The sequence below is a fragment of the Chroicocephalus ridibundus genome, chromosome 6 (assembly GCF_963924245.1).
Source record: "Chroicocephalus ridibundus chromosome 6, bChrRid1.1, whole genome shotgun sequence".
NCBI classification, from domain to species: domain Eukaryota; kingdom Metazoa; phylum Chordata; class Aves; order Charadriiformes; family Laridae; genus Chroicocephalus; species Chroicocephalus ridibundus.
This window is the reverse complement of record NC_086289.1, coordinates 3,147,369-3,171,641: the sequence shown is the minus strand read 5'-3', so window position 1 is coordinate 3,171,641 and position 24,273 is coordinate 3,147,369. Positions and strand designations below refer to the sequence as shown.

Genomic DNA, 24,273 nt, shown 5'->3' with positions numbered 1-24,273 from the left:
TAGCGTGCTGTGCCTGGTTGCCGCTGGTGCCACCGTACAGAAGGCAGGGATCTCGGTGCCATCTCTCCTAAAGGAAAAAGAGCGTGGTCCAGGGTTAGGAGTGAACTCTAGGTCCCTGCACTCCCTCTGTGCAAGGCAATTTGCAGTTTAAACGTTAATTAGATTCATTAGATCAGTGCCTCAGTGTTACCTGCTGGTAGGTTTAGGAATATCAGTCTTCACCTTATTTCACGTTCTTGACTTCAGCCAAAATGTTGAGCTCCATTGTTTGGCTCCGTGTCCCTTTTCCTCATCTCCCCTGTCTCTCTCCGCAAGTCCTGGACAGGCGGCTACACCGCAATACCAGCACAGAGTGCCTCAGCAGCATTTTTTGAGCTATAATAGACCACGTCACGCAGCTGAATGTTAATCTGAACAGCATCGTACATCTCGGTGAATCACGTTTGTACAGTTCGGCCATGCTGCACTGGTAACCAGTACGGTAAAGGGAATTTAACACACCTTGGCAACACCACCAGTCGAGCAAGCGTGAAGCGAAGCTCATATGTGACGCTCTGTGCGATGGTGTGTGATGGCGCTGCGTAGGTCCAGTTAATCAATATTTTTAGGCAGAGGCAGGTAACAGCCGTGAGACCACTCAAGTACTTTGCTGAACTGGGGCTGGTGGTGGCGCGGGTGGGAGGGTAGCGTTCGTCCAAGCATCCTTAACCCAATGACTTCATTGTCACTCGTGTATAACTTTTTCACTTTTTTTATGGTTTTGGTTGAAAAGCAGGTGACTGGAAATCTGGAATTTATCTTCTTTTTCCTGATTTTTTTTTTTTTTCGGTCTTATGCAAGCACTGAAGCAGATTGGCTCTTCAGGCAGTGCTGCGAAGTTATTTAAAGCTGTGTATGTAACCTTATGTTTTTGTGTGCAGACTGCAGGGAAATCTTGCTGCCAACAATGACAGATCAGCTGAAGTATCACTTGGAAAGACAAGAAGATTTGGAGGCTTGTTGCCAGTTGCTGAGTAACATCCTGGAAGTCCTTTACAAGAAAGATGTGGTTAGTATCGTGTGGTTCTGTGATGATTAGACTTAAAAGAAATGGATCTTAATAGAATGAATTAAGCAGGTAACTCCTGATGGCTTAGATTTTCTGTTCTTCCCCCACCCCCATCCCAACTAGTCCCTTTGAAGTTGTCTTTTTAGGTATCCGGTGATGAGGAGGTGGTGTGTGATACCTCAGGGCATTTCTTACTGTTTCTGAGGCACATCCAATAATAAATTTCCAGACATTAACTAATGAGTAAGTGAGTAAATAGTTTTTCCTAGGAGTTCAACCTTTCTCTTACATGGTGTGTAGCCTCTGCCAGATGGAAAATGTTTGGGTTTTTTTGCGGTGTTTTTTTTTTCTTTTTTTTTTTTTTTTCCCCCCTCCCATGAGCATTTTGGGAAACACACATTTGAGTTGTATTGATACTGGCCTGCTAGGCCAGCCTGAAGGAAGGCCTGTATATATCTCTCACACATATATCTCTCTCTATATATGAACATACACTTTTGTCAACACAGCAAACCTGTTTATCTTTTTTAAGTGCCTTTTAAAGTTAGCTATTAGAATTCTCTACCTCGGTAAGAGAGGACCTGAATTGGAAAGCGGTGGTTCTGCATGAATATTGTAACTAGTGTGGTTGTCTTACCCGTTCAGACTGTAAACGCGTGAGACGGTTGTGCCTGAGAACCTGTGCAGTGCCCTGGGCTGGTATGCAGATGTGCACCTTGCATAATAGTCCCTTTTTTGTCTTCTCTTGACTTCACGCAAATATGCAAATATTGGTACTTGGCTGGAGAGCCGCAGCGAGTCGATGCTCTTAAAGAAGTTTGGGCTGCTGAGGCTGCTGCCTGAACCTCCAGTCCTGCGCAGAATCCTACGCTAACTCAGTTGGAAAGGACCTTGAGGGTCAGCTACTCGCGTCAGATCTAGCATCTTATTTGACTATATTTTTTGGGCTCGTTCTCATTTTATTTCTTTTGAAAAGTAGTTCTGTGTGACCGCTTCAGAGAGTGGGTTATTTCTTCCTGTCGCTCTTCGTTGCCTGCATTTCCCTCCCCGGTAGCAGCGCGCCTGCAGCTCGTCCCTCTCCCAGGCTGAGCCCAGCTGGAGCGGGGCTGCGGGAGCAGAAGGAGCAGAGCCAGGCCCCGCTCAGCGGCCGGCTGCGGAAAATAGATACCCATTTGCTGGTGGAGCCCAGGGGGATGGAGAAGGGGACAAGGAAAGGATGGAGACGCTGCGAGTGAGGAGCGGTGTAAAGTAAAATTGAAAATGGGCAGGAGCAGCACAAGTGCTGGGAAGGCAGAGAGGAGGAAGGTCTTGGAGAGAACTCGTAGGCGAGGAAGAAAGTCTTGGAGAGAACTCATAGGTGAGGAAGAAGAGAGAGCTGAAGGATGGAGAGGAGCAGGGTACGGAGATAGAGGCGTCTTCCCTGCAGATGCGCTTGGTGCCAGAATTGTAGGGTTTATCCCAAAGACACATCTGTCAGCAGCAGGAAAAAAAGCCTCTACTGGAGCAGTGGCTGTGTGCACTGGTGCTGGCTCCTTCTTCAAACATGCAAATGCATTTTTCATATCTGCAAGTCTGCCGTTGGTAATTCAGCATAATCCAGTGGTAAGATGTGGGTTATTGTGCATATCCACGGGCAAGAAAGAAAATGGTTCATTGGAATGTCAAGAAGCAACACAAAGATTCTGCTTCATTTAGAGGGTTATCTGGGAAAACATTTACAGATGTTGGCTCTACGATGGTTTCCCCTTTGCATCTCACAGACCCCTTTTGAAGTCTTCTCCTTCAGACTAATGAAAACCGTGACGAAGCCTCTTTATAAAGTAAAAGATGGGAGCAAAGCTCATCTCTTTCTTTCTCCTTGTCATGTGTTTTTGACTTCAGTTCCTATAAGCATCATTCTGCGTGCGGTTACTGACTTGCTCTTAAAAGCCAGTTGCACTAAATATTTTATTTTCAACTCTTTCAAAAATAATGGCAGATTATTTCTAATACAGAAGTACAGTTGACTGAAATTGAAGTTCCTTAACCAAAGTTTTGCTTTCCTTTAATTGAGCTGTTTCAGAATAGCCCCCCACCCCCCTGATTTAGTAATGCCTGTGGGCTTCCAATGTTGGAAAAATGACTTAGGAAAATAAAATTATTAGGGAACTTTGCTGTATTTCTAGGGACTTGCTTTTCACTTAAATGATTGTAACAGTACATGTTAATTTGTCAGTAACGTGTATTAATAAAACAGACTTTGGATGGTGTTTGTTAAAATGGGAGACATTCTCTGCTATTCATCAACAGCAGCGAGTGATGTTTTATTTAACTTTCACAAGACAGGCGGATTTAAAGGCAAACATAAATAGTTCAATTGTGTCGGTGCCTGTTGTATCTAGTTACCACTAATTTATTCTTTTTCCTCAGGGACCAACGCAACGACATGTCCAGATAATCATGGAAAAGCTATTGAGGACAGTAAACAGAACAGTCATTTCCATGGGACGTGATTCGGAGCTCATTGTAAGTGTCTCTTGATGTCAACTTAAATACCTCTGTCACATCTTTTTGAACCTGACTGTAATAGGATTTAGATCCCAGGTGACCCAAAGCAATCAAAACCTCCTGTAACTGGCTTTGTGTTCAGTAAGCTGTAAAGCGTCGGCTTGTAATTTTTCTGTGGTTTACGCAGGGGGAGGAAAAAAGAAAAAAACTTAAAAAAATATCGGTGGCCGGCTGATTAGCCAGATTTTAGATGTCTGTGTTAACCAAAATGATGTATTATTTGTAATTAGCCGGCTGAAAAGTGTGGAAATGAAAGACTTGCATGTTCTTTACAACATTAGCAGTCATTTGAATCTGCAAGCATTTACTTGCCTCTTATGACTACAGCTGAGATAACCAAGATAACGGCGGTATTCGGGTGATTGAAGAAGCGAGCCCCAAACTATTACGTTTTGAAAACCTAGAGGACGGACTGATGGAGTAGCTACAAGTTCTCATGTTACACTTCGGTGGCATAGCACTGTGATTTTAAAGCCTGACATTTGAATTTTCCAACTGTATTGTAATATTGGTCTAAATAATGAAAAAGAAAAAAAAAAATGAGGCCCGTTGATATCTAAAATGAGGATAGATCTTTGTGTGGTTTTGGGAGTCTCACTGCGTGTTTGCCTTTGCCTTGTGCTCTTCCTTAGGTGTCTGCACCTGGCAAGTGACACGTAGGAGACTGGTCAGAGGGGACCAGATTTCTCATCTGTCTGAGTAGCTGTTCTGCTGTTCTGCATTAATTTGGCTCAGTTTGGTTCAGCGCACTGATTTCCTTCTTGAAAAGGGGTTTATTTGTTACTCAGATGTATCTGAGTTTATTAACGCTTTCTCTTTTTGACGTCCCGTTTCATTCCTGCTTGCTTTCTCTCTGTAGTGGCACACAGCGATTCTTGGTTTTTTATGAGAAGGCTCCGTGTCCTCAGCACGTCCTGCTCACCTACTGCTGTCCCACTGTGCGTGGCACACGGTGGTGCTTGTGTCGGCAAACATACCACAATTTTAGCGGTGTCTTTAGCGCGCCGTCCGCTGACTTTCTTTTTTTTTTTTTTTTTGTCTTCCACTTTTATCCCTTTGATTTGCAACAACAGTTTTTGTCGTAAGAGAGTGATGATGGATCGCTGGATCCTTGTTGGAGCGAGAAATGGTTATTAGCGGAGATCATTCCTACAGAATATTCTAGTGCTGGGATGCGGTACCAGTGAGAGGAAGTCAAATGGTTTATATCTTACTGCTACTTTGGCTGTTAGCACAGAAATTATTAATAATGTGCAGAATAGATAGAATAGTAGAAAACTACTGCTTCCCTCAGTTGCGGAGAAGGTCTAGTCTTATAAAACACACACATAGGAAACTTCTTCAGTTACGGTTGGAATGTGAATTAATTACTGGTTTGATGAACATGATTTAGATGGTATTTTAAAATGTTAACTATTCCTTTTGCATTTATCAAATTATATTTGAAAACTTTTGCATGTATTTTAACTAAATACAGTTGTATTAAAAATATCCACAGTGATCATGAATCCAGCTTGAAATCACGCTCTATAATTATGGAATGAGTATTAATAGGACCGGGTGTTTTCAGCCAGCACTTGCTCCTCTCTTAAAATTCCGTCCGTTGCTAAATGGATGCCCCTGGGGTCACCCAGTAACAACTCATTTTTGTGGCATCAGCAAAGTACGAAGAGTAAAATGCAAGCGATAATTAGACGCATAACCTGACCCCTCTTGGATCAGAATCAGGTTGAAGTTATGCATTAACTTTTCTTCGCTCAATGTTACTATAGTTTTACCTGCAACTTGTATTAGAGAATTAACCATCCAGAATGAGTAGAAGGAAGGAATTTTAAAAATAAAGGATCTTTATAGAGACATAGTTCAAGTAATGATAACTGTTTCAAAAGAAGTAAAATACAGGACATAGCAATTTGTTTCTTGTAAAATATAGCTATTTTGGTGTACTAAAACTTGCATGTTTTCACCTTGAAGAAATTCTTAGCTATGTGGCTTCACCCAAAACCTAGTGTTGCGTAATATGCTTTAAATATAATAAAAAATAATATTCAAAAATGGATCAAAAATACTGAGAAATCGGCATTTACTCCTGTAGACACGAACAAGATATGCGTTCAGATTTATCAGCTGTGAGCTTCATTCTGGAAGCCTTGCTCTGAGGATCCTGCGTTGAATAGCGCAGACGAATGGGGGACGTGGTCCTCCTTGTCCAAGACAAGACTTCTTTCCTCTTTGGTAGCAACACAGGAGCGTGGAGTCACAACCCCCTTATGGTGGCAGTCAACCTTCTTTAATTTCACATTCTGTATAAACCTCTGTTCTAATCACTGTGAAACTACTTGCGGCATTTGGGACGCATGAACTTTGATGTTTACCCCTATAGATCCCCAAACCAGTTGTTTGTAAAAATTGTTTTGGTTTCTAGTTTAATAATATTCTGTGTATACCCTTCCGAGTCTGAGGCGTGTGTGACTTACACTCGTGTGGGTTTTGGCTGTGCGGTAAGGTGGTGAGAGACGGTGTTTCTGAGAGACCGGAATTTTATGTGATCAGTGGAGGATCGTGAAGAAATCGAGTGTTCAAGTGAAAATGCAGTTATCTTGGAACAGAGGTGGCAGAAGTGGAGTGCTGAAATATAATGTGATTTAATGTTGGTGAATGAAAATCTTCAGTAGAAGATGAGGTTGCCAGATGTGTTAATGTAATGGGGGCATACCACACTGAATTTACAGTTTCAGGAGGATGTGCAATTAGGGGCTAGTAAAGATAACGGTAAATAAGTCAAATGACTTTCTCTGTGGAGAGGGTTCTGTGTGGCTGAAGGCCGGGGGAAGGCAAGGGACCCGCCTGCAGCCTACAGCGATGGCGGGACCTGCACGGTGATTGGTTTGGATGCATTTGCTTCCACCTTAATCCAGGAAACAAGAAAGGGGCTTGGTAACTCTTCCTTGACGCGTACCGCATCCCAGTGTGAATATGGGAGGTATCGGGTATGGCCTTGTAAAGCTTTTTGGTCTTCAGTATTCTTCAAGGCTGTACCTCGCATCCGTGGCAAAGGTTCTCTCTATCAAACCTTAAATTGCCAATTAACCATGTTTAATTACGGGGGGTGCCTTTTCTACAGTGTTGAGTAGACTGGAAAGATTCTCCAAGAATGTCTTGGCTTTGTACATTCTGGGTTTTTTTTAATCTGTGCTTCCTTAAACGCGTGAGTTTATAGATAAAAGCCATAAGCTATTTTTATCACACATTTTCAAAAGAGAATTATCTTGAAATAAGATAGACCAGTTGTAAGAAGAAAAACAAGACAATAAATAAAACAGAGTATAAGTGATGGATTAAAACCTGATTTGACCGTAATTTTGGTAGAAGTTGGTAGCAAGAATTTGAAGTTAACACTTGTGATATTGCACACTCTCTTCCAGCCACCAGCACTTGTTAAAATAAATCCCCCAAACCTTCACTTTCACCCGTGTCTGGATTAACTAAGATTAAACACATTCTGGCCACTTCTGCAGGTCGTTTCAGTGAAAGCGGTGAGTTTATATACTTGGAAATTAGCGTTAGTTTCCAGCCTGCCGTATCAAATGAGTTTTTAACATGCAAGAAAAAAAATCTTGTCACCATTTTAATACTCATTATTTTCAGCTACTTTTTCCTCTGGAAGTCTCACTGGGGATTTCTACTTGATCACTAAAAGCAGTTCGTTGCTGCTGGCAGAAGTTGGCTGCTATGGGCTCCTTTTGCACGTGCCTGGAGCTCGTCCTGCTTATGGCACCTGTAAGAACATCACAAAATCTTTCCTACTAAAGACGATGCCTGAAAAAAGGGAAATCGAGCGTGTTTCCTTAGGTCTTTTTTGAAGGATGATCTTACACCACCTCTTTCCTTGCCTAGTAACTTTTGAAGACTGTTGGCGTTCCATGCGAGTCAACTTGTTGGCCTCCAGTAAATCAGAATTGGCCGGTCACAACGGTAGCTCCAAAATGAATCACGACAACTCCCTACTTCCTTGTGGTCAGCAGCTTGGTATGTTTTTCATTTACAAAGCCAAGAAAAACAAGCTAGTTGCTGAACTCTTTCATTTCAGAAAGGACGTCCAGATGGGGTTTTTGGATCCCTCTGTGTACAATTTTTGGAAGATGCTTCAGTTGGCAGATTTGTGCAACTGTATGATCATTGTCTATGAAATAGACAATCTTGGTTCCTTTATATGGCAGAACAAATTAATTCTGTTTTGATACAGAAAAAAAAAATGTAGCTCATAAATGTAAGAGCAAAGAGGGTAGGAAGTGGTTTGACTCCCAAGAGATTCTGTCCTTAAGAGCAGCGGCTCCGAAAACCACGTAATGGTATATGGTGAACAAAGTAGTGTGAACACCTGCTGTGATGGGGGGAAAATGCGATTTGCTTTTCTCCTGGGATGTGTGCCTAGGAAGCGGTGGACAGGAGAGGACTTTATGACTTTACTGATGAGGGAATTGTTTCCCATGTCGCTTTTTTCCCCCCTCTACACTTTAAAACAAGGATGCGGTGAACCAAAACAGAAATGCTGCAGAAATCATCAGAAAGTAGAGAAAGTCAGTGATTTGTGGTGCGAGATGTGAAAGCTGAGGTTAATAGAAAGAAGATTTAGAGGTGCCCCTCCGCGATAGTGAAGGAGAATCTCTGTAGGGTGAAGATGACCCTGTCAGAGGAAGGAGGAGGAGCTGGTGACAGCACTGGAGTGGGACAAGTGGGAAGCAGAGCAGATGCGGGAGGTGAGCATTGCAATAATCGATCAATCAAAGGCAGTGGTGGATTTTCCATCTCTTGGCATCTTCAAGGCAGGATGCTTTTTCAGAAGGCAGTAAAATGCAAGTCTAAGTAAAATATGAGTCATGGAGGGTCATGGGAGAGAGTTCTAGGGTGAAAGTTATTTAGGAGTTGAAGCCAGATGTAAATTGTCTTTCTGTGCCTTAAAATCTGTCAAGTGTAGGGTTGATGGGTTCCAAAATGTTGGGGAGAAAGCTTGGTTTTCTTCACTGTACTTCTAAAATGGAAAAAATTATACTTGGATGTATTGAATTGCGTATTTTCTTATCTTTCAAACACATTTGAAATTATTTATCTCAGACTAATTTCACAAAAAAACTGAAGCGGTATTTGAATGATGGTCATGATTTATTTTTTTTTTTCCCCTCTGAGTTTTTTTTATGTTGTAAAGTGTAATATCGCTGGTGTAGCGAACGGGTATGGAATATGCCCTACCAACGCTTGTCGGAACGAACCGGCAGCAAATTTCTAGGACTCCAGTTATTTTAATAAGCCACAGCTGTATTTTATGGATGCTGAAATAATACTAAAAACTGTTTCATGCAGTCCGTTTCGTTCCACTAGATCAGCATTGTGTCGGTGTAGTGGTTATATTTTTAGTGGCAATCCGGTTAAGAAATTCCAGTGGTAATATAGAATGTGTGCTGTTACACAGATGCCAAAGAACTGGACTGATCTGACAGGGGGCTTGATTTGAAGGTGCTCGTGGAAAAATGAACCTACTTGAATTTGAAAAAGTGATGAACCTTTAAAACACGGAGTGAAATTAAAGGCGTAGACGGTGGTTTTGCATCTTAACCAAGAAAAAGCAAACACTTTGTACCGATGGTAGGATTTTTCAGTTTTAATCATGATTTTCTTCAGTTTATCCTGATTTTTTTAAAACTATTTTTACAGTGACTTTTTTCTTTAGGAAAACAAGTGATACTCACATGAATAGTGTTTCTTAATAGCTCTAAAACAAAGAATGTAACTGTTGCTTAATGGAAATCATATGGACTCCAAAAAGAGCAAGTAATAGAAAAATCACTGCAGTATTTATTGACTAAAAAGTATTTTTTTTAAGCATGGTATGGGAGAAGTGCGTATAGCGAATCAGTGTATGAAAGTGCATGGTATTGTCAGCGAACTCAGCAAAGCTGTGGTGTGCCCCACATTGAAAATAAAGATGCGTTGTCTCTGTTAGAATCTCATACCTGCATTTTATAAGATCTTCTACATTAGGGTGAAAGTAGCTTTGTCAGTCACGTTTAACTAAAAGCTCTAAAGAATTAGGATTTTTCTCTCAGTGTCTATCTAACCTGAGCCTGAGTGATCCTAAATGTAATACAATATGATACATTTTACACACTTGCAAAAACATTTTATTACAAATTACATCGTATGGTACCATATAACACGATATGTAATTTTAAGCGAGACTATATGTATGTTAGCTTTTTCCAGTTTTAAAAAAATGTAAAAAATTAAAAATTTGCAACTTCTTAAGAAAATAGCCTGGACATGTACAGAACACGCCGTGAGAACTTTCACTTTTAGCTCTTGTAATGTTTCACCAGTGAATTTTCCTCCGTCATTTTAAATGATTACAGAATACTGGTCTCTGTTTGAGTCCGTAACCGCACGTAAAAACAGTTCGGGTTTGTGTCAGAGTCCCTGCACACGAGAACGTTTCGAATAGGTTTAATGGGAAAAAGCTACTGATTGGGTGACGCTAACGGTTTGTAATTGATTGCCATTGAGAGACGCTTGATTTCATTTCTTATTAAAAAAACCCCCCAAACACTAGGCGTGTTAGCATGGATGAGTTCATTAATTACTAACACTATCTTAAAATACTACTGAATCCTGTTGTATTGTTCTTGTTGTGTCCGTATTTGACTTTTCTTTCTGTTTAGGGAAAAAAAAATAATTCTTGTTTGGAAATTCTTAGGTTTCTAAAAGATGTAGGGTGGCCTGTCTTGTAAGCAGTTTTATATTTTCAATTCAAACCGGTATAAAATACGTGACACAGATTATTTTTTTTTCCACATGAAAGAACTGCACAGGATCACCTTTTCTAATCCTTCAGCTTTCACAAAAGTATTTCAGGATTTTCTTTGCTTATGCAGAAGAACTCGGAGCCCTCTTGAAGGTTTCCTGAAAAGGTGATTTCTTTTTTTTTTCTTTTTTTTTTTTTCTTCATTAAATCATGCTGCAATTCATTTTGAGGTGGACATAGACATCTTCTGCATTTCTGTTGCCTTTTTAACTTCCTTTTCTTGCTCTTTGCTTTGGGGGGGAAAAAAAAAGTTGTTTTCCTCAAGTTTTCTTGCAGCAATGGATTTGACGCTGGGCTAAGAGGAGAAACAGTGTACGTGAAAACACTTCAGATCTTTTAGTATGTGCAAACTCTTCTGCTAATGATTGCATTTCTTCCACCTAAAGAATTTGTATCTTACTCACGCTGCAGGGGATGCCATTCCAAAACCAATTCTTAGTAAACCAGTTTGTCACATGAGACTGTATGACTCAAAGTATCGTAAATCCTTCCAAAAAAAAAAAAAAAGACAAGACACCAAGATTCCCACTCCCTGGCCACTTCTAGCGTGAGAAACCTTTCCACAAGCGGTCACTCTAGATGCAAGTTTAATGACAGCAGCAAGAACTTAAAGGAAAAAGCTGCAGTTTATAATTCAGAGCAAAATTTTAAGTGTCATGTTAGAAAAAAAGGGGGGAGGAATAGATTCACATCTCTTCCCTAAGTGTGTTGGTTAGCAAGTACAATTAATAGATTGAGATATAAATTATAATGTGTTGGGAAACCCATCTGAGAAGCTTAGTAAATAAATAACGTTTAAAATTACTGCTCCTTCCAAAGAGGTTTCAAAGCATAATGCGCACTATAAATTTTCTGGTGCCTTCTGCAATAGTGTAGAGGTTTTCCAAAGGCTGCGTTACAAAAAGATATTAAATTCTGGCAAATGCCAGGAATCTGTAGAGCTTTTGATTGGTCTGTTTGTGGGGTTGGGTTTTTTTTTTTTTTCTGGGCCAGAATGTGTCATTTAGACCTTTTGGGTACCAAAAGATTAAGATCTAGGACAGATGATTGTCCCGTAGCCTTGACACTGTCGGCTTGGTGGGGTTAAAGGCTTGTCCTGACTTTTTGGGGGTTTCTCGCCACTCACCCCTTGGAGGTGGGCAGCGGACTTGTTCGTCTGGTGATGAGGACATAGCTACATTAGAAGTGATGGTGCGCCGTCGAAATGTGAGAGCTCGGCTGAAGTCTACATTGCATGAAGGCAAATATACATATAGTCACATCTTAGAGATTATTCTCGGTCTTGGACCACATGAAAAATTGTGCTTTGTCCAGGATCTGTGTGCTGAAAACTGCACTCCCCGATCAACGTGGATTTGTAAAACTGAAGACCATTGCAAACATAAGGCTTGCTTGCTTTTTGTTTTTCCCCTCGTTGTTTAGAGACAATAAACCAAACCCCCAAAAGGCTTTAAAACAATAGTGATATTTAGCTGTGTACAGGATGACAGCCTACAATTTAACAGGTTAGAATGTGACGCTTTCAGATCTAAAGGGGGGGAGGGAAATAGTTTTACTTTCCATCTTTGTACAAATTTCAATTCAGGTTTTACATCCCACATTGGTGAACTGCAAAGAAAAGTTGGCAAGGTGTTACCTAACGCCTTGCTTCGGGACATGAGTTTCTAGGTACAAAGGCCTTTTTGGTACATACGGTGAGAACTGAACGCTGCCGGTAACACTCGTCAGTCTACCAAGATCCCGTTATAGATGAGTGATGCAACTCCAAATATTTGTTTTTCAAAGAAGGCCTTGAACTCCCCACGGAATGGACTTGGGTTAAAGGAACCAGAGTTTCCATCTTCCATGCTTTTTTGATTCAGTTTTGGATTTTTGCTTGGGAGTGGAGGAGTAGCTCTCCTGAGAATAAGGCAAAGGTGCAACCTGAGTTTCCTCGATAGGATGAAGTTTTCTCAAAACTGGCTGTAGTTTATCTTCTTGCTGTTTAAAATCCAATTCCACGCTAAAAACGGGAAGAAGAAAGCAATCAGTTACTCATTACGAGGATAGAAAGATTTCAATTAAGCCAACATCTGACACCAATAGACAAGTGCTTAATTTATGAAATTCAAATACGAAATAAATGTTTAAATCGGATCTCCACATTTCTTGCACCGAAAGTGAAGGCGGGGGGAGGGAGGTCAAAAAAGAACATATTGCAAAAGAGAAATAGGAATGGGATTGTGCAAACTTCTCCCTTTTTTGCAAGTTTGACCATGAGTTAGATTAATTTCACCAAACTGCTGTCATAAGTGTGTACTCGCATACATGTGGAAAATATAAATAAATTAAAAAGCTGTTCTCTTTTACAGTGCAGGCCTTTAGCATATGCCGACAGCATCTCAACTTAGCCCTCTAATGAGGATAACAACATAAAATCTACTTGGCCCCTGCTGTAAATGAGTGCAGAGACAAAACTGTCTAATGATCTATTTATTTAGCTGACCAGATGCGTAGGTAAATTGGGAAGAACCTGTGTCAGTCGTAGCTGGTGTGTATTTGCTTGTTCCACTGCTACTAAAATGTAACAGAAATCAGGGAGATCCTCATTTAACCCTAAGCTTGCATTCAAAAAACTTACTGAAGCTCTAAAATACACCTTGTGGTGTATTTTTTTGTTGGCTTTGTAGCCTTTGTTGGCTACAAAAGCCCGCTAGCAATTAAGAAACATAGTAAAGATGAAATTACAATCCGTATTTCAACGGTGTGCTACAAATTGTTTCAAGTTTACCTTATAAAATAAAGAAACCACATTATAAACTTCAGCAAAAGGTTAATTCTGTTTGATACTCGAATCCGAGTCCAGGCCACTGACAAATACCCTGGAATTGGCTGGTTTCGGGTGCGTTGGCGCAGCCGCTGGTGGCCAGGTTCTGCGCTGAGCCTTCTCGTCCTGTCCTTACCTTGCGTATCAGAGCATGAGTTTAGAAGACCGGCTTAAATTAAGGGAATTCAGACAGCGGGGTTAACTTATTTCTTCCCTACCTTTTGCTTTGATATTTTAAATGCAAGAGTTAATGATTGAGGTGAGGTTTGTGTGTGAAAGCATCTGTTGGGGTTGGCTTTCACCTCTGCTGCTGAGGTTCTTGGGCGTTGCACTGGCTACCGCCGCTACTTCAGCGTTGCATTAATATGAGGTTATTGTTCCTGGACGTCAGTTTGCTTTTAATAAGTAGTAAATATGTTTTCTGAGTTATTTCTGCCATTGCTGGTTTGGCATAAACCACTAGAGAAGTCAGGTCTGCTTTTTCAGGCCTCGTACTCCCAGCGTAGCTCATCTAAAAAGAGAGAGTTTTGTTTTTTCTTAAAACGGTTGTTACTACTACCCCTATCCGGCTTAAGGAGAGCAGCAGCCCATCCTGGATGCGTGGGAGAATGCAGTACAAGCCACCTGAACTCACTCCAGCGCAAATTCTCCAAGTATGTTGGAAGAACAGAAGCCTCGGGAAATTTTTCATGGGCTTCGGTGCCGCTGCCTTTGCAAATTGAACGTGTAATACCATCTGATGGCATCTGCCGATCTAGGTGGATTTTATTTTCTTCTTATTTTTTCTCTTAGGGTGGAAGAGAGGGAATCAAAGATGCTATGAGAAGTTGGGGATATTTTTGTGCTTTGTTTTTTTGAAGAGCTGAAGATTCTGCCTACAAGGAGTTCCAGTGAAGCCCTAGGAGGGGGTCCTGGAAAGCTGCAGGGTCTTTTTTCGTATCTGGCGGTGCCTGGTTTGGTGTTTGGTTGGTTTTGCACCTGGCGGTGCCTGGTTTAACTGTTAAACACATCCTGAGCAGAAGCGTCACCATTTCAGTGATTTGGATAAACTTTCTAATAGCAGAGGGGAGAAATACGCTGGGTAAGAGTTCAAATATTCAAAATATTTTCCTCGCCTCCGTGTTTTTAAGCAGTAAAAAGACATTCTAAAGCAAAGGTGATAACTTCTAAAATGTCAGCAGTATGCTGGAACTCCACCTACGAATGCTGAATTTGCAGGAGACGACTGTGTTGGGTGACCTCTTCCTCCAGGAGCACACTACACACCTACGGATTGATCTAACGTCTGTCCTTGTTAATGAAAGAACGACGCCCTCTTCGACTTGATAACACCTTCTTGTTTGACTGGCAAAAAGCAGTTGGTTAGATAAGCATGGCGTGAATTTTTGGGGTAAGACGGGGCTATGGGTTGATGAAGAATGCCCCACCACGTAAATGCTTTCAGTAATATGTGAGAGAACCGCAGCACGGAATAGATTCTTCTCCAAGAGCTCTTTCAATCTCATTTCAAGTGGCATGCAAATCCGTGCAGAACTTGGCTTATATTATAGTTTTGTTTCTCACTGTGATTTTTTGGGGAGAAAAAAAAAAAAAAAGGCATTTCATCTCCGGCATTGGCAGAATTCTTTTTTGCTTCTTTCAAAACGTTATTCTTGCAGGGGAGCTCTCTTAAAAGCTGCTTGAAATTGATGTGAAAGATAAATTGTTTAAAAAAAAAAAACCAAAACAAACAAACCCGTGCTGAACAGAATAACTTTTTTCATGATCAATTTCTATTAAAGATAAACCTCACGAGAAAAACCCTCTTAGTTCTAGTCCGTATGACAAAACCCGTGTTGTTATCATTTTCTCCCGCATAAAACCATTTGCAGCACAGTTCAGGCTGTCTTTCAGCTCTTTACACTGAAATGAAATACTTTACTTCTGAAGAGTATAAAGGGGGTAAAGGAAAACGTTCGTATTGTTTCAGCATTTGTAACTGTAAATTTTGCGGGGTAATTGATTGTTGTTTACCAAGATCAATTTATCTGGTTTTGTAGGCTCTTTTAATGGAACTTCTCCTCTCAGGCAGTGATTTGTTTGCAGGCTCGGGTTTCAGTCAACACCTGCTTGTGCTGCAGTAATAATACAAAACCCTTATTCTGTGATTTTTTTTTTCATGTATCTTTCTAAATGAGCTATAGCTGACTTTATTTTTGGTCTTTATATCGAACATGTGAAATACTACTGAATTCAGCAAGTGTTACATATTTGTCTGGCTTCGCTATATTTTTGTTAGAGAGCAGCAGATACTCTCTGCAGGCTGTTCCTTTAGCCTTCCCATTCTTGCATTCATGAACTTGATTTTGTCACCTGTCCCAGCTCTGATGAGTTTGTTTTGCTTGGCGCTATTTTCGTATCCCAAGGATCTGGAGGTTTCCTCTCAACGTGGCCTTTTCTTCAAATACTCTCTATGCCATGTGGCGCTTCTCGCTTGCAAACTTTGCCTGGTTTTGTCTCTTCTCTAAGGTTCCCCCTGAGAACTCCGTAAAATTAATTAGCGAGGACTCTATATTCTTCTAGCATTACACATGATGGAGACTATAATTATCGCCTTCGGAAGCATTTTTTTCCTTAGATGAAATAATAGTATTTTTCAATTGACTGACAACTCTGAATAAGCCCTACAAAAGCAAGAGGTGAATCTATATATTATATATTATTAGTATCACAAACATTTGCCTCATGTCTGATGAGGCCGTACTAAAGGTTCATTTACCTATAATATTGCCAAATTTGGAACACTGGGTTGGAGTTTCTCCATGTTCGATTGCCTCTCCCAATTTTTTCCTGTGCGTGAAACTCCAGTACAAATAGACAGGCTGCTTTTGAGAACAAGTCTAACCAGTACAATTTTGTCTCTGATAAATACTCTGGTTTTCTCTGTTTTTTCCCCAAAGCAACTACGTACTTACAAGGTTTACAACTGAAACTTCACATTTTAGGGCAGCTGCCCTGTGTATCGGTGTTTGCATAGATGTCATTCCCGTGAAAACTTGGCCAAATAAAATCAAATGACAGACCTCTGAGAATTTATTTTTGCAGTGCTCATTAAACACAGGCGAGAACTTTGTAATTAAAGTCTCTGCGGTTCCTTCGCAGTGAGAGGGGTCTAGGCCAGGACCGCTCAAAAATGGCTTTGCGATTGCAGCTGGAAGTTCCGTTGGCCGGTGCCTGGCTGAGCGCCGCAGCCGAGCATCCTGCGCCTGCTGTGCCCGTCACCTTGCTCCCGGCTGGGGACCCATACCCTGGGCAAAGGCAACCCAAAATTAGATTTTTTTTTTTTTTATATTTTTTTTCTTTCTTCCTTTCCCACTTCCCAGCTCCTGGTGTTATTTATTGCACGACGTAGATGTGCACTGAGCTGACTGAGGAGCCCAGCTGAAACAGGAATCAGGATGTAGTTTTGTCCCTAGGAAGAGCCACTGATGCTCTGTGGAAATTGGGTTTGTAGCGAATGAGGCCAAGTGTTCCAAAAAGTTGGAGGGTAACAGTAAGGCAGCTGAATGCTGCCTTGAAAACTGTTTTTACACACGACTGTTAATTTTGGAATTGAAGTCAGCAGGAAGCTCCGTGGGGTTTCTCTGTTTGTTTTGCTCTGGGCATTGTGGCCCCCAGCTTTTGCTTTTCTGTCTTTGTGAAGTGGAGTTATTGTGTTCGGGAAACAATGAAGACGCGCGTACCGTAATAACGAGTACCCCAGGACAAACTTGGAACAAAACTATTCTCTATGCGGGATTTGAATTGTATTGAGGAGAGAGAGAGACACAAAATCCTTTGAATAGCTGCTCATGAGTGAAGGACTGTGCCTGGTGCCTGAAGCCCTTGGGGAGAGGAGTCAAGAACTGCCCGACTCCTCATTGAGCTGTTCTTGGAGGCCCTGAGAACATCTCAAAGGTTCTTTGGGGTTTGTGTAGCACAATATTGCTCTGCGTGCACGTGCTGTGTAATGCGTGTGGGTGAAATCGGTGCTTGCAAGAGGTGTTGGAACGATGTACGTAGGGCCCGTTGTATGGTAACGGGGTGATGTAGAGCCGAGGTGGACAGTCTGGACACCTCGCTCAAGGCGTGCGCACAAGGCGGCCGATTTCCTCAGGCTGCTTCTTTCTAGCTAGTCCCATCTTCTAAATCCTCGCGCTGTGGGTTAGGGATTGCTGTGCTGGATTTGCCGGTTTGGGCATCATGGCTTTTTTTAAATGATTTGGAGAATGTATGTTAATGAGTTTATTTTTTGCATGCTGGCAGTAGAGTGAACTTTTTCTAATTTTGTTGCTGTATCAGGGATTGAAAACAGAGTTTGAAGAGTCATAACCATTTGGTTTTAAGCATATGGGCTGTGGGAGGGTATCTAGCAACAAGCTGAGAAATACGGATGGGTTTTCTTCTTTTTTAACGCAGTCACATGTTATTAGCATGAATCATTTTAAGACTATTAGATGCTGATGACTGGATACTTGTAAGATCGCTGAATCAGGATAGTTCGGGTTGGGGACTGGGCTGCTGAGGGCTTTATCCCCTTCTGTTTACCTTTTTATTACCTACTCCGTAATGTTAAGGCCCAAATCCTGCAAGCATGTATAGAGCGGCTTAACTCTTTGCATTTAGGTAGGTAGGTGAAGCAGGAATTAAAGAATATCATAGTGTCTCCTTTTGGGTCACGTTAATTGGATGACACGGCATTAGTGCATGCCACATCTTGGAAGAAGGGGATCCAGATAAGCGCTAATCACTCGAAAATTAGCTTAATACACTTTTAGGCAATCTCTGTTAAATTTCAACCTGAAAATCATGAACGCCCAGGATCCAGCGCCTTGTCAGCGTTAGCAAGCCGTTAAGATCCGTATTTTTCTACTAAGCATCTTACAGCCTAGAGATAAGATGAGGGTGTAAGTTAATGTGGGCAGGAAATAAAAAGATGGAGAAAACTACTCTTCTCATCATTTAGTTACCTGATTTTGCTATAGTAATGAAATCTTAAGAATTTGTGTCTACTTGTCTTATTTTCGCTTTCTATTGCCAAATTTATTAATTTAGTAATTGTCACTGTATCTAACCTATACGAGGGAGGTGCTTCCCTGCGGGCTCCGTGCTCACTAGTTAACTCGTATCGCCATCACTTCAACCTGTTTCCTTTGCCACTTGTATTCAGTTACACCTCGTGGATTCTAATAACGTATTTTCTGTTGAATGGTCAGAGTACCCTTTAAAATAACTTCAATATCATAGACAAAACGGAACACTGAAAACCGGCATAATTCAACATTTCAAAGGAGTGAAAAGTAGCCAAATTAATGGTTGATGCAGCTTTGAGTAATTTGCTTGCCAAGAACTACAATAGTGCACTCCTGATTTGTTTGTTCCCCCTCTGCAGAAATTGGCTAGTGATTTGATTTAGTAAAAAGTTTACTTCCAGAAGCTAAAGTAGCCTCGTAAAAGCTGTTGAGTGCTTCTGACCTCAGGGAAGTCTAGCAGGAATTCTTCGGGATGCTCCTTCACAGACGTAATTCACGATAAAGGCCTTAGAATAATGCACAAAAAAATTAAACAGAAGACTCATTTTCTCACATAGATTTCTGTTCAAGGATTAAAATTCACACGGGATGGTAATTTAAACAGGAGCGGAAAGGGCAGTTCTGCTAGAAGATAATCACAGAATAAAACAGGCTGGGAAGATTTAGTCCACGTGCGTGTCGGGTGCTATAGAACTGGCACAATTTCCGCCTTTCAATGCCATTTCTTCTTAATAGCAAGATTTTGCCAGACGTCAGTCTTTCAGTTGACTTTGTCCAGACAATATACCCTAATAAAACCTAGCTGCTGTTCTTAAAATTTTCAATGGTGAATCTACGTTAGTTTGTAAAAGACAGATGTAAAAGGTTGTCTTTTGTTTGTGAATTTGTCTTTTCGTTGGTAGAAGATGCTTTTGAAACTGGTTTTTGACCTCGGTTTATGAGATATTGATACTAAGGAATAGATTAGCATTTGACACGGATTAACATTTGATAAAATGCTCGTTTATTTTTCCTACTTAACCAATTTTTTTTACTACCATTTTAAATACTGCCTGGAAAATACTATAAAGACACGATGCTGAATACTTATTACTGACTGTTTTCGGCTGTTGCTGTGGAGTTGGGGACTTTATACTCAGGCTTTAAAACCTGTAGTGATGCTGTGGCCCAAGAAAAGTGGTTCTGCTGTGTTTGAGCCTCCAGCTCCGTAAGGTGCAGCAAAACTAATCCTGTCCTTGCCAGAATCCCAGTGACCGGAGGCCGGTGACGCCTTCGGGGTAACGACTCAAGCCTTTCCCCCTCCTCAGAGTAGCGGCTAACTGGGTATTTAACTGGGAGTGGGGGCAGGGAATCGATGTGTGCTGCAGTAGGAATAGTCTCCTGCCATGGGAGAAGGCATCCGTGATGCCTGTGGCTGGAATTTCTCTCAAGTTCTCGAATATATTTCTCATAGCAGAAAGAAGTAGAATTTTGTGGTAAATGGGGAATCAAATGTAGATGTGTTTCTTTTCCTATTGGTTTCTAGAGCAGTTTAAGTTTTTGGTACCTTGTCTTTTTAATAGTGTTTAGCGTTTGATCGGTTTCCTGTTTATTCCAAAAAATTAGAAACCAACCTGTTTTTTCTTTTTTCCTTTTTTTCTTTAATACTAAGTAGTAAGTATTCTTTTCTGTATCAAATATATATGAAAACAGATTTGGAATCTTAGCAAAAAAATGTAAATTTCACATGCAAAATAACTATTTTCAAAAACCTATTCTTAGAGTGTTTATTAACAGTATCAGAATTTTTTTGGTAATAAAAAGCAGCAAAACACCCTTAAAGTACAAGAGTGGGGTTTATTTGCTTTCTACGTTGTTTCCAGCTTTTGTGCTAGATTGTATTAATATTCTAAAAAGTCATCTTGAGGGGGAAGGATTTAATTGCCAGAATGTAGAAACAACCAGCGTGTCTCATGGTGCTAGGCTCGACGCTACAGGACGCAGCGGGGGAGTCAGCAGGGCAACTTGATCGTTCCTCTAAGATGCTGGTTCACTGCAGTTTAAAAATAAAGGTTTGAAACAGCTCTGATATTTATTTAGTTTTAATGTTCCTCTGTTCAAAATTGTATCGTATTTTAAAAAAAGTCAATTACGGTCCGGTTAAGGTTTTCTCTTGAAATTATTGATTTCTCCCATAAGGGCATTGGTCATATTTTTCTTAAGTCTCCCCTATCTGCTTCGTGGGCGAAGGAGCTCAAGCCCGAGGAGGGTCCGAAATAGGAGCCCGTTGTAAAAGCAGTCGGTGGAACGTGCGGTAGGTCCACCAGGATGATCCTCCTGGTCCAACGCCGACGTTTATGGACAACTGTCGGGGTCCAGTGCCCTCAAAGATACCCGGGTTTGCAGCGCATCTGGAATGGTTTAATCCCAGTTTAAATTTCTGTTCCTAAAAGGTGGTTTGTCTGAAAGAGAAATCACGTTAACCCTACGCGGCACTTGTCATGCAAACCCTTTGCAAAGCTGTGGTGTGTATCACTGCATCTAGATTTAAGGGTAGCTTTAGCATCCTGACTAATTAATTGCTGCACTTCTTTCAGAGGCTTCAGAACCGCAGCATTTGACTTGTGGAGGAGCAGAAGCTCCTCCTGTTAAAGGCAGTCTGTCTTTAGTGGTAGTTTTATCAGGGAATTTCTCTCTTATCCCTTCTGGCTACTTATCTTGTCTTACTAATTCAGTCTTGTCCTAGTTCCCCTGTTTTGCACTGTCTTCTGGTTTTAGACTTCTTGCCTGCAGCGTTATATTCTCCTCATCTGTCAAAAAGCTGAGCTGATTTTTGCTAAAACTTCCCCTGGAAGCAGTGCTTTAGGTGGATCCCAGCATCCATAGCTTCAGTCCAACTGGCTGTTCTGGTGGGACTTTCAGAAGAGCTACACCTGCATTCCACACTGCTGCTCTGCCGGTAGGGAAACACTTGAAATCTCTGTTTCTGGACTCATTTCGTTTGCGGTTAGTGTAGCAGGTAGTAACTGGAAGGTTCCTTAACTTTAAATCTGCTGACTGGAAATCAAGGTTTTTAAAAAAAAAACCTTCCAGTTGGACTTTTTTAGCTAATGAAATAAAAATAGTTTCTCTGATAGAAATGTGCTGTGTTGTACCTTCCCAGGCTGCCCTGAGAAAGAAACTGCAGAGGTGAGCTCAGAAAAAGGGAGGCAGGGGAGGCTCTCTATGCTTCGAAATATTGCTCTAAAGGAAGGATGAATGAATAGGTTCCTTCCCCGGCATGTAACAGCATCATTCCCTTTTCTAGTTCGCTGGTTAGTAGAAAAGATGTTTGAGTTTCCATCCTTTTTTGCTTCACGTCTAGGCAGCCAGGAGGTAATGTATAAATAGCTCCAGGTCTTCTGCCTAAATCAGAGACCGAGTAGAGAGTTAAGGGGCGAAGGGGGAAATTCCGTGCTTTCAAACCTAGCCAACGTTTGTACCTTCATTTTAGTTTGGATCTTCACAGTAATTGAGAGGCATCTTTATACATTTTCACGTATACTGTGTCGCTTGATTTTCTGAAATACTCTGAGATGCATTTGTTTTCATCTTACCTGCAATGCATGAAAATATTCAGTCGTTTTTTTTAAGACTCTAATGGAGGAGGACAGTTTTCAGTATGAAAAACATCATCAGACTCCTGATGGCTTCACCACCTGTCTGTTATTCTTTCATTACAATACAGCGCATGCCAAAACGGGTCTCTTGGCTGATAAACTTTAGGAGAGAAACCTCTGCTTTGGAGAAATCAGAATTAATGTCCTTTTACCTTTTGTATCTGCTCTGCTTCTACGGAGCAAAGCCAGGTCCTTCCTTCTGGAGGAGTGATTATAGCAGGTACCAACAGTCTTTACCAAAACCTTTAAGCGGTTTGTCATCTTTGGTGTGTTTGACAGTAATGAGCAAACCTGTATTGACACAGAACTGTCGACCTTCACAGCAGGTCTGCTAAAGGAATATTTTGCCATGCAGGTTTTAGAACTTCTTCACTAACATAAAAGTGCATAAAAGCCAGGGTAGTAATGTCATTTTACTGATAAAACTGTCTAGATTGAATCTGTATCTGGTCCTCTTTGCTAGACGCAGTCTCTCTCTCTCAGAATTACTTCCCAAATCCAGTAGTTACCGCTATAAAAATAAATTTGAAGTATGCTGACTTGTGGGACGGAAAATGTGAAATATCTCTAGCAATGTGAAAATGAAGCTCCCCCTTCTGACACTTCCCGCCCGAGAGCGACAGCCGGAGTACTGACCATCATCAACTACTTCTGCTCTGAAAATGTTAGACTTAGAAACGGGTGTCGGTTGAATTTTATTAATTTACTGAAATTAAAGCTGTGTTCTGCTTTTAAACTTTCTTCGTGCTATTGAAAAACCAAGGCTAACAACTGATCTTTCATTAGTGAATAAATCATTACTTGCACTCAGGAAAAAGTGGAAATATTAGTATTTTTAACCTACCTATAGATAATACATGCACTGTTCCTGCACGTGTCGCAATTAGCCGTGTCTTGACCAGTCCGATACGAAAGCCTACAAAGACAAGAACACGAGGTCATTAAAAAGTAATTGGTTTTAACATGGAAATCAGAACTTCGGGGTTTATTTTTTTTTTTTTAAACTTTAATATTGAATACAAAAATCCAGCCATTAGGAAAACAGGATTAAGCATAGCATATTCAGCTTCACTGAACAACGAGAACATGGCGTTATTTTGGAAAATGACTCTTTAATGACTGCAAGGAGAAAATAAAGGATTTATTTCCGTTATGCTTTTGTAAATTAAAAGGGAAAGCAACAAGGAAACCAAGTGGTGTGAACCTCTTTTTGCATAAAGGGAGGGGGTGAGGGGAGAGCCGTAGATGTCATCTACCTTGACTTCAGCAAGGCTTTTGACACTGTCTCCCATAACATCCTCATTAGGAAGCTGAGGAAGTATGGGCTAGATGAGGGGACAGTGAGGTGGATCGAGAGCTGGCTGTGTGACAGAACTCAGAGGGTTGTGATCAGCGGCACAGAGTCCAGTTGGAGGCCTGTAACCAGTGGTGTCCCCCAGGGGTCAATACTTGGTCCAATTTTGTTCAGTATATTCATTAATGACCTGGATGACGGGACAGAGTGTATCCTCAGCAAGTTTGCTGATGATGCCAAACTGGGAGGGGTGGCTGACACTCCAGAGGGCCGTGCTGCCATCCAGCGTGACCTGGACAGGCTGGAGAGCTGGGCAGAGAAGAACCTCATGAGGTTCAACAAAAGCAAGTGCAAGGTCCTGCACCTGGGGAGGACGAATGTCAGGCACCAGTATAGGTTAGGGGTGGACCTGCTGGAAAGCAGCTCTGAAGAAAAGGATTTGGGGGTCTTGGTAGACAGTAAGTTATCCATGAGCGAGCAATGTGCCCTTGTTGCCAAGAAGGCCAACGGAATTCTGGGCTGCATAGGGAAGAGTGTGGCCAGCAGGTCAAGGGAGGTCATTCTCCCCCTCTGTTCTGCACTGGTGAGGCCACAACTGGAATACTGTGTCCAGTTCTGGGCTCCCCAGGTCAAGAGAGACAGGGAACTGCTGGAGAGAGTCCAGCGTAGGGCAACAAAGATGATTGAGGGGTTGGAGCACCTCCCTTATGAGGAAAGGCTGAGAGAGCTGGGACTCTTTAGCCTGGAGAAGAGACGGCTGAGGGGAGACCTTATTAACGTTTACAAGTAGCTAAAGGGTGGGTTGAAGGAGGATGGTGCCAGACTCTTTTCAGTGGTTCCCAGTGACAGGACGAGGGGCAATGGGCACAGGTTGGAACACAGGAAGTTCCGTTCAAATACACGGAAAAACTTCTTTACGGTGAGGGTGACAGAGCCCTGGAACAGGCTGCCCAGGGAGGGTGTGGAGTCCCCTTCTCTGGAGACTCTCAAGACTCGCCTGGATGCAGCCCTGAGGGATGTGCTCTAGGCAATC

The 24,273-nt window shown here is 41.5% G+C and overlaps 2 protein-coding genes across 3 annotated transcripts in view; one reads left to right on the top strand and one right to left on the bottom strand.

The window, feature by feature from the left end:
* DOCK1 (dedicator of cytokinesis 1) overlaps positions 1-24,273 on the top strand; it is a 323,879-nt gene that overhangs the window by 94,932 nt on the left and 204,674 nt on the right. For both annotated transcript variants that reach the window (XM_063338334.1, XM_063338333.1), the window contains exons 26-27: positions 921-1,048; positions 3,458-3,553. In XM_063338334.1, coding sequence (XP_063194404.1) covers positions 921-1,048; positions 3,458-3,553 — 224 coding nt within the window. The remainder of the gene's footprint in view (positions 1-920; positions 1,049-3,457; positions 3,554-24,273) is intronic.
* Positions 9,240-24,273, bottom strand: part of INSYN2A (inhibitory synaptic factor 2A) — a 51,769-nt gene continuing 36,735 nt past the window's right edge. Inside the window, exons 3-4 of the mRNA XM_063339240.1 lie at positions 22,791-22,862; positions 9,240-12,453 (exon numbers count right to left, since the gene is read on the bottom strand). Of these exons, the coding sequence (XP_063195310.1) occupies positions 12,270-12,453; positions 22,791-22,862 (256 nt within the window). The 3' untranslated portion in view covers positions 9,240-12,269. The remainder of the gene's footprint in view (positions 12,454-22,790; positions 22,863-24,273) is intronic.